Raw genomic sequence first — 15,520 nt, 5'->3', positions numbered from 1 at the left:
CAGACCACTAACTGGGAGCATACCACCCCCCTGTTGTGCCAGCTCCACTGGCTGTCGGTCTACCTCCGATCCCAATTCAAAATGCTGGTTTTGACCTATAAAGCTCTATACAGTTCTGGCCCAGCTTACTTGTCCGAACGCATCCACCCCTATGTCCTACCTTGAAACCTAAGATAATCCGGGGAGGCCCTGCTCTCGCTCCCGTCAACAACAAAAATGCGCCTGGCGAGGACGAGAGACAGGGCCTTCTTGGTGGTGGCCCCCGCCTATGGAACACACTCCCAACTGAGGTAAGATCAGCCACCTCCCTCCTCATTTTTCAAAAGAAACTAAAGGCATGGTTTTGGGACCAGGCTTTTGGACAATAGATGCAAGCAGCACTTTAAGGGAATGTGACTGGAATGACAATATGGCTGATGAGACTGCTTTACTGTTTTAATTATGGCTTATGTATTGTTGATTATGCTTTTATGTCTAATTGTGGTTTTAATTTTGTAATTTGTTATGTAATAGCTTCGGAATGGGGCCCATTGTAAGCCGTCCTAAGTCTCCCTTCGGGGGTTGAGAAGGACAGGATAGAAATGTGAGAAATAAATAATAGGACGTGAGCAGCCACAGGTTTTGGTGTCCACAAAGGTCCTGGAACCAAACTCCAGCAGATTCCAAGGACCAACTATATTTAGTGTTGGTTTACGCAGAACCTTGTTAAAACTGCATACCAGGCATATTTTTTCTTAAAACATTATTTCAGAAGCAACAGCAGCCATACTTTGAATAGGGTAATGTGGGGGATTTCAGATGTGAACAAGCAATGGGATGAATATCACTAAAGGATGAGATAAAGTGCATCAACGGACATATTGTACTGTGCTGGTCATTGTGTGGGGATTATATTCATTCCTCAAAGGCACACCAAAACAGTCAGGTTTTTAAGGTTCTTCCTGAAGGCTGCCAGGGTGGGCGCTTGCCTAATCTCTCCAGGAAGCGAATTCCTAAGCCGAGGGGCCACCACAGAGAAGGCCCTCTCCCTCATCCCAAGTCGCGCTTGTGATAAAGGAGGATCGGAGGGGTCATGCAGGTACATAGAAGGAAATACGGTCATAAAGGTAGGCAGGTCCCAAACCGTTCAGGGCTTTGTAAGTGATAACATGCACCTTGAACTGGGCCCAGAAAATGGATGGCAGCCATTGGAGCTCCTTCCCTGTAATTAGCTCCAATTGACAGTCTGGCTGCTGAATGTTGGACAAGTTAAGGTTTCTGGGCTGTCTTCAAGGGCAGCTCCATGTAGAGTGTGTTGTAGAGGTTACTAAGGCATGGACCACTGTGGTCAAATTGGACTTCACGAGGTACATTAGCAGCTGGCGCACAAGTTTTAATTGTGCAAAGGTCCTCCCAGCCACTGCCGACACCTGAGCATCAAGCGTTAGGGCTGAGTCTAGGAGGACCCCCAGACTGCAGACCTGTGTCTTCAGGGGAGTGCAACCCCATCGAGCACAGATTGCCGCCCTATACCCCAATCCGGCCTGTGACTGACCTAGAGGACCTCTGTCTTGTCAAAATTAATCTTCAACTTGTTCACCCTCATCTAGACAGTCGCAGCAGTCAGACACTGATCCAGTATCCAAGGGGCTTCCTTGGATTTGGGTGGAAAAGAGTTGTAGGTTGAGTATCCAAAACTCCGGATGACCTCACCCACTGGTTTCATGTAGATGTTGAAGAGCATGGGGGACAGAATGCAACCTTGCGGGACCCCACAGATCAAAGGCCAGGTGTCCGAGCAGGTGTCCCCCAGTTTCACCAATTGAGAACGACCCTCCAGGAAGGAACGGAGCCACAGCAGAGCCGTGCTCCCATCACATAGCAGAGAGCCGGCCCAGAAGGATACCATGATTGATGGTATTGAAAGCCGCTGAAATGTCCAAGAGAACCAGCAGGGTCACACTCCCCCTATCCAGTTCCCTGCAGAGGTCATCTACCAAGGCGACCAAAGCTGTCTTGGTATGTATGTGAGTGAATGCTGAGTAGATGTTTCCCCTTTTTTCTGTGTAATCAATATACCTATTATAAAACCCAGTACTGGAGTCTGTGTCTATTTCTTTCTCTGAAAGTGTCTGATGTACTCTATCCCATTGAAAACAAATTAAAGAACATTTTTAAGGTTCGAAAAGTATTTATGACAGATCTACACCGTTAGTGCCACTCCTGCCTGTAATATATGGCACAGTAGCTATCTACACCTCAAATTCAAACCAGCACTGCTTGTAGAGGTTTACACATGAGCAAGTAATGGATGATTCCTGTAATCCCCCCACTACATCTCATCTGCTGCTGCAACTGTAGCCACTGCCACTATCCCAACCTTGCCTAGTGAGACCTGGTGCTCACACTCCGTTTCCAGCTCCATGTCCAGATCTGGTGGTATAGCTCCTCTCTGACATCTTGTGGTTGGACAACCTGCAGGACTGATCCAGAGCTGCTGCCATTTTGTCACTCGAAAAGAGTTCCAGGCTGCCACCAGAACCACAACTAAAATAGAACCCAATTAGAACACAACACACACAATTGTCCAATAAAACAAGTATCTTTGAATTCAGACTACTTCATTTTTATTTATTGCATTTATAATATCTCATTGTAATGCATACAGAATATATTTTGTGTTTTTGTGCAGAGACAACATTCAACAGAAGCAATATTTGCTGTGCTGAAATGAAAACATGGGGAAATGTTTAGGAGAATATCTCATACTTTTACAACATCTGGATCCAGAAAGAGGATAATAAGGCAACATACTGTTGTGATACAAGAATCCATCATAAATATTTCCAAAAAATTCATATTCTGATACAAAACATTTTAAAAATCTATTTTAGCAGCGACAGACGTAAAGTCCCCAAAAGTTCCACAGCAAACCACCTGAATGGGGGAAAAAAGATCCAGTAAGTAGTCGTTTGTCAATATAACCTATCTGTAAGCCTGCTGTTCTCCTACCACTTACATTGGAGAGCAGCACATTTAGGCAACACATGTAGTAACAGGCAATGGTGTAAACTTAGCTATGATTAAGCTTTTATCACTTTCTTTATTATGTACACAACCAACAATAACCTGGAACTTTGAAGACTTGGTTAGAATCACAGATTTGAGGTTCCTTCTACACGGCCATATAAAATCCAGATTATCACCAAACTGGGAGGGATAGCCAATACTCCAGAGGACAGGAGCAGGATTCAAAACGATCTTGATAGATTAGAGAGATGGGCCAAAACTAACAAAATGAAGTTCAACAGGGACAAATGCAAGATACTCCACTTAGGCAGAAAAAACGAAATGCAAAGATACAGAATGGGGGATGCCTGGCTCGAGAGCAGTACGTGTGAAAAAGATCTTGGAATCCTCATGGACAACAAGTTAAACATGAGCCAACAATGTGATGTGGCAGCAAAAAAAGCCAATTGGATTTTAGCCTGCATCAATAGGTGTATAGTGTCTAGATCTCGGGAAGTAATGCTACCCCTCTATTCCGCTTTGGTTAGACCACACCTGGAATATTGTGTCCAATTCTGGGCACCACAATTGAAGGGAGATATTGACAAGCTGGAATGTGTCCAGAGGAGGGCGACTAAAATGATCAAGGGTCTGGAGAACAAGCTCTATGAGGAGCGGCTTAAGGAACTGGGCATGTTTAGCCTGAAGAAGAGAAGGCTGAGAGGAGATATCATAGCCATGTATAAATATGTGAGAGGAAGCCACAGGGAGGAGGGAGCAAGCTTGTTTTCTGCTTCCCTGGAGACTAGGACATGGAACAATGGCTTCAAACTACAAGAAAAGAGATTCCATCTGAACATGAGGAAGAACTTCCTGACTGAGAGCCGTTCAGCATTGGAACTCTCTGCCCCGGAGTGTGGTGGAGGCTCCTTCTTTGGAAGCTTTTAAAAAGAGGCTGCATGGCCATCTGTCAGGGGTGATTTGAATGCAATATTCCTGCTTGGCAGGGGGTTGGACTGGATGGCCCAACTCTTTCATTCTATGATTCTATCTGTTTTGAACTGGATTATATAGCAGTATAAACACATATAATCCAGTTCAAAGCAGATAATCTGAATTATTTGCTTTGATAATTTGGACTATATGGTAGTGTAGAAGAGGCCTAACTCTCAAAATCTGGGTTTAGAAAGTGGGACTATTCACTCAACAGGAGCTTCAGCACCCATATCTTTAACTGTGCTTGTGACACAGAAATTATGCAACTAGAACACATCACCTAAATTCCAATCCAAGAAGGTATGTAGCAGATAAATGTCTCATCAATGGTTATATCGTTAAATTTTTTTAAAAAGTAATCCCTAATGGGACTTGCAATTCTACACTAGCAAGCAGCACCACTGCATTTGAACAATTGTGGGGTATCAATGTTGGTCTTAGATGGTCTACATCCATCTGCCACACCAACTTTAATGTCTGCAAAGCTCCATAAATTCCAAATTTTTCCCTGGAAGAAGATAGTTTTAGAGTAGGTCGTTGGTCTGCCTACCTGATAAATATTCAGAGCTCTTGTTCTTCAAGTTCAAATCTTAAAACCCAAGGCTCGCATACATTCTTTGTGCGCTTCAATAAGAGGACCACAGTGTTCCTCTCCTTTTTCAATGATGCTGTAAGACAAAAGTTCCCAAGTAAGTGATATCAGAAATTAGACAAGATTGAAATATCCCAAGGAGGTTTGGATTTGGATCCATTCTGTTATTCAATATATTATTATTCTAACTTTATTCCATCTGCATTCAGGACACTCAGAAGGAGGTGATGGCTCAAAGCTCTGGATTTAGGTGACTTTATAGGTCATAGGTGTCAAATTTGTGGCCCTCCAGATGTTTGGACCTTCAACTCTCAGAAGCTCTAGCCAGCTTCTGCAGTTGCCAGGAATTCTAAGTTCAAAACACCTAGAGGGCCACAAGTTTAACACCACTGTTCTAAATGACCCCTATGTCAGACTGAGACATTAAAAGGTTGTCTTCCTATATGTGACATTATCTATCATATCAGGAACTATACGTCTCAGAATTACTTGTGCATAGGCAAGGTGGATGAGGGTCTTGTGGGAAAACAATGTGAGCAAGTACTTCAGCTGCCTCTGGCAGAACATGCAGGCCCCTGAATACTGGAACAGGACTCACAGTAAGGAGTGAGAACATGACAATGCCCATTCATTGGGAAATGTATCCTATTAAGTATTAGAAAAGAGAAATGGCCCTTTGTTTTCAAGATTATTTCTGTCTCAACGTAGTAGCTATGTAAAAACACCAGTGAAACACATTATTTTCCTTCAATATTACACATAGTAGAAAAGTTGTTTCAGGCCAGATCTACACTGCCATACAATCCAGTTGCAAAATTCAGATTAACTGCATTGAACATTATTATTATTATTATTATTATTATGTTTATTTTTTTAGTAAACATGAATGTGATAGTGATGTTATGGACTTTTTCACAACTTAGAAGCAACCATTAGGTCTGAGAATCAACTTGTGAGTTTAGAAGTAAATGAAGGTGCCTGAATATAATTGATCCTGAATTTAGTTTGGAAAAAAGCCTGAAATGATACATTAAGTACCACCTACCGAATGAATATTTCATTGGGGAGTTTTATTATTATGTTTATTTATACTCCACTTTTTCTTTCCAAAAGAAAACTCAAAGCAGTTTCACAAGGACACTCAAAGCGGCTGTGTTTTGGCCTGGAAGTATAGCCCAACTTTTTTAAATGTCTTAGGAATAACTTATTGACAGTAAGAGCTGTTTGGCAGTGGAAAGTGCTGCCCCTGAGTGTGGTTGGAGTGTCTTCTCTGGAGGGTTTTAAACTGAAGCTAGATGGCCATTAGGGCTGGGTAACAACGGAAAAATTTGTTTCTAAACTCGTTTCGTTTTTAGAGGGTCCATTGCGTTTCGTTTTTTAAAAGAATTCTGAATTTTTCTTTTAAAATTTTTTGTTATTTACAAAATTTCGTAAATTTCAAATTGATTCGTTAATGGCGGACGCAATTGCGCAATACGCTAAAAAAACCTCCAAATGGGACAGGGGGAACTTCTGAAGCTTCCCTCTCCCTCTGTTGTTGACTGTTGGTGTGATAATTTATTTTTTATCACTGATAAAACAAACAACAACTATAAAACTTGCACCAGACATACGGAAATAATAACGAAACGATTTCGAACCAATTACGAAACAATTACGAAATAAATTGAAAAATTCGTTTCGATTTTTAGTTGCTCCTGCATGGCTCAATATCGGATCGTAAGCTCATTTAAATACCTTACCTACAAAACCCTGAACGGTTTGGGACCACCCTACCTGCGTGACCGTATCGTTGTCTACGAACCCACACGTTCACTCCGGTCATCTGGAGAGACCCTGCTCATGATCCCGCCCGCGTGACAATCGCGCTTGGTGGGGACACGAGACAGGGCCTTCTCTGTGGTGGCCCCTCGCCTCTGGAATGCCCTCCCGAAAGACCTCAGACAAGCCCCTACATTGGCAGTCTTCAGAAAGAATTTGAAGACCTGGCTGTTCCAATGTGCCTTCTCAGACTAGGAATCCCCAGTACCAAATCCCAGAAGCACTTTAATCAGAACCAAGATCATTGCACACCGCACACCGCACTTATATTATAACCCCATATTCCTCCGACACATCAGCACTTTTAATCTTGTACCCCTACTCTGGCCGGCTCAATTTTAATAATGTCTTGTTGTACTGCTATTGTTATTGTTTTGCTTAACTGTTTATTTGCTAGGTACTGTATTGCTGTATTGTGTGGGCTTCGGCCTGTTTGTAAGCCGCATCGAATCCCTTGGGAGATGCTAGCGGGGTACAAATAAAGTTATAATAATAATAATAATAATAAAATACAAATCAATAACGAATTACGAAATTAACGAACGAAACCGCCCAACCCTAATGGCCATCTGTAGGGGGTGCTTTGATTGTGCTTTTCCTGCATAGCAGAAGGTTGAACTGGATGACCATTGGGGTATCTTCCAACTCTATGATTCTAACTTCCACCACACACACTACAATGTTCACGAGTGGGCATCCTACTGCCTTCTGGGGTTTGTAATTTAAGGAGGGGGGTCTTTAACATTCTCAGCCTGAGAAGTCTTGGGCCTCACTGAACTACAAACCCCAGAATCCTACATGGAGGAGATAGTCACAGGATTAAAAGTGGGATAGCAACAGCGTAGCAAATCTCCAGCATCAGTTTGGAAGCAGGCGCTCTGCCCTCCAACCACACACACACACACCCTCTCAGGCCTCTTCCTCCCCCGGAAGTGTTTCATACGCGTTCTTCAAAGGACGCGTATGTGGCCAGGAAATCAGAAGACGCTTACTTCTTGGGAGGAGAGCAATGTCCAGTCTCGATAAAATAATAAAGAGTAGAGACATCACTCTGGCAACAAAGATCCGCCTAGTCAAAGCCATGGTATTCCCTGTAGTAACCTACGGATGTGAGAGCTGGACCTTAGGGAAGGCTGAGCGAAGGAAGATTGATGCTTTTGAGCTGTGGTGCTGGAGGAAAGTGCTGAGAGTGCCTTGGACTGCGAGAAGATCCAACCAGTCCATCTTCCAGGAAATAAAGCCCGACTGCTCTTTGGAGGGAAGGATACTAGAGACAAAGTTGAAGTACTTTGGCCACATCATGAGGAGACAGGAAAGCCTAGAGAAGACAATTATGCTGGGGAAAGTGGAAGGCAAAAGGAAGAGGGGCCGACCAAGGGCAAGATGGGTGGATGGCGTCCTTGAAGTGACTGGACTGACCTTGAAGGAGCTGGGGGAGGTGACGGCCGACAGGGAGCTCTGGCGTGGACTGGTCCATGAGGTCACGAAGAGTCAGAGACGACTGAACGAATGAACAACAACTTCAAAGGACTGAGCAAGTTTGCCATACTGAAAGCTGGCACCACCTTGAAAGGTGAAGGAGCCCTCGGACTACCGCTAGCCGGCTTCAGGCACGGTTTAGGCCCACCGCTGCGTGGTTGCCATAGCGACAGGCCCTCAGACCCCCACCCTCCCACTCCCGTTCCCGGACCCTTGGCGACTGCGCAGAGGCCACGTCTTCTCCCTCGCGCGCGCCCCCTCCCGCTCCCCCTCCCCACCTGACGCACCAGGCATCGCGCGCCCGCTTGGTCTCGGGGCAGGCGCAGCACGGCTTCAGGGAAGGAGGCGGGGCCTGCTTCTCCTCGGCCGCCGGGGCCGCTTGGAGACCCGCAGGGTCACAGGACGCCAAGCTCGACATCGTGCTTTTGGTTTTTCTATTCGCGCATGCGTCCTGCTCGCGCTTCCCTGTCCGGATACCCTTTGCCGCGCTCACGTCATGTTCAGGCGACGCTTGTGACGTAATGCAAACTCGACGCCCGGATCTTGGGAAAGCCTCCTTAGAATAGGCCTCAGAAAGTAGTTGCCTTCAGCCTTCTGCGCAAGACCTCCCTCACGGGACCCTTCGTTTTCGCCCTCTTGGAGCAGCTGAATGAAAAGGGCCCGCCTGCTGCTTTAATACATATAGAGATAATAACAAAATGGTGCTGCTTCGTTGAAATAATAATAAACTTTATTTGTACCCCCCCCCCCCCCGCCATCTCCCCAAGGGACTCGGGGCGGATCACAACATAAATGCATACAGTACAAAACATAAAAATAAAATAAATACTACACCAATTAATATAAAACAAACAAGATAAATCAAAACAAATAAACAACATTAACAGAACTCAAAAACCACTGGACGAATGGACACCAAATTTGGACAGAAGACACCTCTCAGGCCAACGAGTGACCATCACTCCCAAAAACACTGAAAAACACAACAGAAGGGACTTAAAAAGCAACCCCCCCCCAAAATACATTACAATGCATGCGCAAAAACACAAACAGACACATATACACACATCTATGCATATGCACACACAAAACACATACAAAGAAAGGGGGAAGGAAGGAAGGAAGGAAAGAGAAGGAGGAGAGAAGGAAGCAAAGAAGGAGGGAAGGAGGGAAAGAAAGAAGGAAAGAAGGGTAGAGAAGGAAGGAAGGAGAGAAGGAGGGAGAAAAGGAAGGAGAAAGAAGGAGGGGAGGGGAGAAAGAAGAGTAGAGAGGGAAGGAAGGAGAGAAGGAGGGAAAGAAAGAGGGAAGGAGAGAAAGAAGAAAAGAAAGGTAGAGAAGAAAGGAGAGAAGGAGGGAGAGAGAGAGGAAAAGAAGGAGGGAAGGAAAGAAAGAAGTAAAGAAAGAAGGGTAGAGAAGGAAGGAGAGAAGGAGGGAAAGAGAGAAGGAGGGAGAGGAGGAGGGAAGGAGAGAAAGAAAGAAAGAAAGGTAGAGAAGGAAGGAGAGAAGGAGGGAGAGAAAGAAAGAGGGAAATAAGGAGGGAAGGAGAGAAAGAAGGAAAGAAAGAAGGGTAGAGAAGGAAGGAGAAGGAGGGAAAGAGAGAAAGAAGGAGGGAAGGAGAGAAAGAAGGAAAGAAAGAAAGGTAGAGAAGGAAGGAGAGGAGGAGGGAAGGAGAGAAGGAAAGAAAGAAAGGTAGAGAAGGAAGGAGAAGGAGGGAGAGAAAGAAAGAGGGAAATAAGGAGGGAAGGAGAGAAAGAAGGAAAGAAAGAAGGGTAGAGAAGGAAGGAGAGAAGGAGGGAAAGAAAGAGGGAGGGAAGGAGAGAAAGAAGGGAAAAAAGAAAGGTAGAGAAGGAGGGAGAGGAGGAGGGAAGGAGAGAAGGAAAGAAAGAAAGGTAGAGAAGAAAGGAGAGAAGGAAATAAAAAGCGAAAGAGGGAAGGAAGAAGAGAAGGAACGAAAAAGAGAAAGAGGGAGGGAAATAGGGAAGGAAAGAGACAAGGAAGGATGGAACCAAAGAGCAAAGGAACCGAGAAACAGGTAGAGAAGGAAGAAAGAAGAAGGGAAAGAAAAAGAGGGAAGGAAAGAGGGAGGGAAGAAAGGAAGGAGAAAGAAAGAAGGAGAGAAAGAGGGAGGGAAGGAAAGAGAGAAAGAAAGGAGAGAAAGAGGAAGGGAAGGAAAGAAGGAGAGAAAGAAAGAAAGAGGGAGGGGAGGTTGGCCACAGCAACGCGTGGCAGATACAGGTAGTGAGTAATAAATATAAATAAATTGGTCTGATCCTGAGAGATGTATGGTGCTGACTGAGGGCCCTTCTACACTGCCATATAATCCAGTTCAAAGCAGATAATCTGTATTTTGTACCGTTGTGTAGAAGGTGCCTGAGATGATCACTCTTACTGTCTTCAGAGTTATTGGGACCAGAACCTCACGGTTGGCCTTAATGTCTGTGTTCCCTTCTGCGTTACGCAAACAGCGCCAGTCCATTCAAAGCCTATCAAAATCTCCCCTAGACTAGACTAGGCTACAACACCATTTCCAGCTCCTCTTTCTGAGAGATACCCGGAAGCTCTCTCTCCAGGGCGCCAGGAGGGCGGACTGCGCCTGCGCCGGGTGGGGAGCCCGGCGTTGCTGTGGGAACGGCGTCGGCACAGACTCCAGGAGGCAGAGGCCGGAGGGGCATCGCCGCCGCCGCCGCCATGAACCCCTCGGTGGCCTTGACCCAGCCTCTGTCTGGGTCCCGCTACCGCCGGGCCATGGCTCCCAACCGGCCCTTCGACTTCCTCTACGGTAATTAGGGGAGACCGGAGGGGAGGGGGGGGGTGCTTAAAATGCTCTTAATGGCACTACTTCTGGTCCTCCTTCCTTGACTTTTCGTTAAAGTTGCGTAGGCCGCCTTTCCTCGAAGTGAGAGGCGCCCCCACAAAGCAGTGGAGAGAGGTGCTTTTAGCATAATATGAATTAACAAAGTGTTGATTCCCCATGTGTGTCATGAATGACTTCTCAATGATTTTGAAGCATAGGTTCTTTTATTGCAATTTCCACTGTGAGAAGGTATATTAGATTACAGAAAACATTTAGTCAAAGAATTGACATTGGACATACAGATTCTATGCAACTACATTGGATTTTACAATTACATTGGTTAACAAACAAACAAAGGGGGATTGCACTTTCACTCAGCATTCACACACTTGTACAGTCTAGGCTTGGGCAATCCATAGTTCTAAATGGTTCTAAAGTACTTACAAAACTAAAGTTCTGGTGATTAAAATTTCAAAATTCTAACAAAACTCTCAAAATTTCATTATAAATGGCAGTTCCTAATTGGTTCTGTCATAAAAATCGTCAATAATGAAATAATAATTACATTTTGAAAGGTTGTTAGAGTTCTGAAATTTTCACCACCAGAACTTTAGTTTTGTAAGTACTTTAGAACCATTTAGAACCATGGATTGCCCAAGCCTAATGTACACGCATTCATCCACATGCATCCGAATATTACCATATCCTTTTCTCCCTCCTTGGAGAAGCACCTGTAAGGCCAGACCCTGCTTTCCTGCAGCCTGCCAAATGCATAGTTCCAAAACTTCCATAACGCCATAACTTCAAAACGCTGAGATGCCAAAACTTCTTTCCCTAAGAACAGTGCCAAGGACCAGATCTCTGTTTTCCATACAGCAGAACCTGACTCCCTGCACAAAATCCAAGACTCCAAAAGTGCACTTCTTCCTCTTCCCTTGAGAAAGAAGCCCCAAAGCGTCCAGAATCATGCTTTCCCATAGCATATCTGACACTCTCCGAATACACCACCTGTCTCCTTCCCATGGAGCAGAGCATGGCGGGTGGAACAGACTCCTCGGTCTGCCATGATTTGAGCATTATTAGCCTGAGTCTTTTATAGGAAAATTCTGTTGATGTAGTCCCAAAGTTGTAAATTAATGATAGACGTCTTCCATCCTGGATCCATCCCAGTTTCCTGGCCAGATGTTGATCTTCTTGATTGGGGTTGATCTTATGTTGACTTCCTTCTTAATATAAGGAAGGTTGCAAACATTTCCTTTATCACTGTCCCGTTCTTATCAGAATTTACTCTTCAGATCTCATTAACAGGTTTTAATCACAAAGTATTCCTAGACTCAGACTTGAATCTGGAGACACAGGTTTCTAAAGTGGCTAGGAGCACTTTTGCATACTGTGCCAGCTGCTCGTGTTACTGGAGATGCCTGACCTGGCCAAAGAGAGACATGTTTTCATAGACTCATAGAGTTGGAAGAGACCACAAGGGCTATCTAATCCAACCCCCTGCCATGCAGAAAACAGAATCAAAGTACCAACAACAGATGGCCATCCATCATTTAACTACAACCCATTTGGATTATTGTGAGAAAGTATCACGCTGTTTTGAAAGCACTCAGAAACCTTATTGAGTTAAAGGGTTTAGAGAATGTGTAATTTCTGCCCCTCCTCCCAAAATAAGGCTTTTTCCAGTCAATATGAACATTATCAGCTATGGTCCAGGCACATGCTATCTGAAGGGTTGTATCTTTCTTTCCAAGCTGTAAGATCTTTGGAGGAGATTGTTCTGTTGAGTGCACCATCTGATGGGAATGTAGGCACTGGCAATTTTGGTGATGCTCCCTAGCTTTGGATCTTCTTTCTTCTCAACCTTTTGTCAGCAAGGAAAACTTTACTATTTTAACAGGCTTTTTAAGGTGGGCTGCCAGAGCTTTTAATGGTGTGCTATTTTATTGATTGATGCCTCTTTAAAGAGTTGTTTTAAATTGTTTTAAATCTATGGATAATTTAATTGTATTTTAGTAATATTCTTGTCTATGATTTATAAGCATAAAGTTAATTGATAATTTTACCTACTTCAAATATGTGTACATGAAATTATTTGCAGCAGAATACAGTTTGCAAAACACTTGTTTTATTCTGTGTTAGGTTTCCACTCTAGAGACTTGTCCAATATTATTGAACAATTTGCCTTTGTGTGGAATGGTGGAGATTCCATTTCTCTGGGTTGGATCCTCAAGAGCCCTTTTAACATTGAATTGCATTCTGCTGCAATAATCTTCTCATTTGTCTCTTCTCATTAGCTTTAATATATGTTTTAACACAAGTGTATGATCTATTATTTCCTTTCAAAATTTGTTTATATGTGTTTTAGATCCAATACATGTGTTATCAAGTGAAAGGGATCATGCACAAGCAACTGCCCAGGCCCATATAATTCATGATGAAATGGTAGGTCATTATAGTCTATGATGATTCTCATCACATCTTTTACATTTCTGTTAAATTATGTATCTGTGTTTGGGAATATTAAAATCTCCTTCTTGAGGAAAGTAATAACTTTACAGAAGGATGATTGGTAAATGATTCTAATAATGCCAGTGCTACCAAAAACACAAATGCTCAAGTCCATTATAGAAAGAGGTTGTTATTCAACATATAAAGGGACTTCATATAAAGGGATTCAGTTCATGTGGATGCAATAATCCCTTCTGCCCCTCACCGCTATGTGTTTCCAAAGGCAACTGCCACATGCATGTGCGAGTCCTGGTTTCCCTCTGGCACAGACAACCAATTCCCTCTCTTCCTCCCTTTCACTCTCTACCTGAACCCACATGAGCCCAGCCTCCCCTTCCCATCCCAATACCCAGTTTCCTCTGCTCTCAGTCCCCGTCCCACCTCAGGGGCTTCTTTGCCCTCTGGAAAGCACTGCAGAACAGCTTCCACCAAAGTCATCTCACAAGGCCATCAGGTGAGGTGAAAAAAGGATGAGGTGCCTAGCAATGTTTTTTTTTTTTTACTATTAATACTGTCTTTAATATGATCCATGATTGCAGAGGCCATAGTTACTGTAATGCTTTTGTTGGATACTTTATAAGATTAAATATGTAGCACTATAAATAGCAGTTGATCGACTCCCCTAAAGTCTTAGCAGTAAATATGCTTACCTATTTACCTCATTTCTTAGATTTCAGTATTGCTAACAAAGTTTTGAGTCTAAGAAAAAAGAAATTTCTTAGAATATCTTTTTGATATTCTTATATTTTAACTCTCTTGCATGTACAAATTAGTTTGATTTAATGAATGTATCTCCCTAGTCACAGGGACCTTTATTACACCTTGTATATCTGGAATCATGTTATATCTGGAATCCAGCTATAATTTCTTGACATCTCTCTATCTCTCTGTCCTTCATTTTGCATCCAGTTTCCTTTTTGGTAATTATTGTTAATATAATTTGATCCTCAGTGTTTGAAAAAGTAATTTTATGCTTTCTATTAAATACATTACAAATATTGTTTTATCACGTGTATTCTCAATGTTTTACATACAGTATTTTGTCTTTCCCATGCCAAATAAAACAGAGGAAAGTACCAGCATTTAAAACAATGTTTAGTAACCTGGTCCACTATCCGCCGTATTCTGTGCAATTAGAAGAAAAATATCCTGTCCCCCCATTCATTGATCGAAGATGGAGGGGAAGGGTCCTGCGGCGCCTTGAGGCTCTTCAGAAGCTTGATGTGTAAGTGACCTTTGGCATGCTTTTTAAAGGAAGTTTTTGAATGCTCTGTTATAAATAGACAATGATTTCTGAGAATTTAAGGGAAAGTCATGTCACATAGTATGGTGCCAAAATATTGTTGGAGAAATCTTTCAGACTGAGCTTTTTGAGGGTTTGAATTCAAATCAATGTGTTCAGATGGGAAGCATTACCTGATTACCATGTTTGTGATTGTCCTTTAACCAATTCCTTTTAAATGAACTCCCAATGTCTTTTTACTTTAGATTTCTAGCCATGAGATTCCACTCAGTAATTCCCTGAACTTGTTAAAATCAGTTTTCTGAAATCCAAGGTCCGTATTTGACCATACTCTTCTATAATAATGAATTCTACAATTGCATAGCCATTTCCTCTTAAAGTGCAAATGGCCTTGATTCCAGTGGCCAATTCATCTCAACTGGTTAAAAACAAGTCCAGGATTGCTGATCCCCCTTACTCTTTCCACCTCCTTAAAGAGAAAATTATCTGCAAGATACATCAAGAATGTGAACCTGTCCTTAGCACAGTTGATCTTCTAGCAGATAACAGGATCATTGAAGTCCTCCATGACTGTTAATTCTTGCATCTTGGAGGTTTCTGAAATTTGTTTCAAAAAAACTTTGTCCACCACTTTTTCTTGCTGTCATGACCAGTAGAAGATTCCAGTTGCAATATTGTTTTAAATTTCATTCTTCCATCTTTTAGGTCTGTGAGGTAACATCCATGTGCTTTTGAGAAAACACTCTTTTTGAGCTTTAAATAGTTCTGGAGATAGTCAAAATATACTTGAACATTTGCCCTGCACCCTCTAAGACAGGGTTTCTTAAACTTTCCTACTTGCAACTCTTTGTGGCCAAAATCATTTACTGATAACAGCTCAACATTTGCAAGGTTTGCTAAAAGGCCGATTTTCCTTTTGATAAAGTACAACTGAAACATCTTCTGCAGAGTCCACTGTAAACACTGTACAACAGATTCCTGTAAATGTCTGAAACAGCCATCAGAAACCTTTTACTGTTGCCGATTTTATAACCCCCAACGTTGAATAAAGGGCACCTCATTTGGGGTCAGGGCCCACAGATTAAGAAGCAGTGCT

The 15,520-nt window shown here is 43.0% G+C and overlaps 2 protein-coding genes across 2 annotated transcripts in view; one reads left to right on the top strand and one right to left on the bottom strand.

Moving 5' to 3' along the window:
- Positions 1-2,589: 2,589 nt before the first annotated feature.
- On the bottom strand, positions 2,590-8,365 carry COX17 (cytochrome c oxidase copper chaperone COX17). The gene is made up of 3 exons (XM_060763399.2): positions 8,164-8,365; positions 4,535-4,652; positions 2,590-2,916 (listed from the first exon to the last, which is right to left on the bottom strand). The coding sequence occupies exons 1-2, from the start codon at positions 8,292-8,294 to the stop codon at positions 4,568-4,570; spliced, it is 216 nt and encodes a 71-aa protein (XP_060619382.1). The 5' UTR covers positions 8,295-8,365; the 3' UTR covers positions 2,590-2,916; positions 4,535-4,567.
- Positions 8,366-10,438: 2,073 nt separating this feature from the next.
- The window catches only part of CFAP91 (cilia and flagella associated protein 91), a 42,797-nt gene continuing 37,715 nt past the window's right edge, over positions 10,439-15,520 (top strand). Inside the window, exons 1-3 of the mRNA XM_067464055.1 lie at positions 10,439-10,655; positions 13,039-13,115; positions 14,249-14,406. Of these exons, the coding sequence (XP_067320156.1) occupies positions 10,565-10,655; positions 13,039-13,115; positions 14,249-14,406 (326 nt within the window). The 5' untranslated portion in view covers positions 10,439-10,564. The remainder of the gene's footprint in view (positions 10,656-13,038; positions 13,116-14,248; positions 14,407-15,520) is intronic.

The sequence above is a fragment of the Anolis sagrei genome, chromosome 2, assembly GCF_037176765.1.
Source record: "Anolis sagrei isolate rAnoSag1 chromosome 2, rAnoSag1.mat, whole genome shotgun sequence".
Taxonomy (NCBI): domain Eukaryota; kingdom Metazoa; phylum Chordata; class Lepidosauria; order Squamata; family Dactyloidae; genus Anolis; species Anolis sagrei.
The sequence above is the reverse complement of the archived record's forward strand: the minus strand, read 5'-3'. Positions and strand labels throughout refer to the sequence as shown.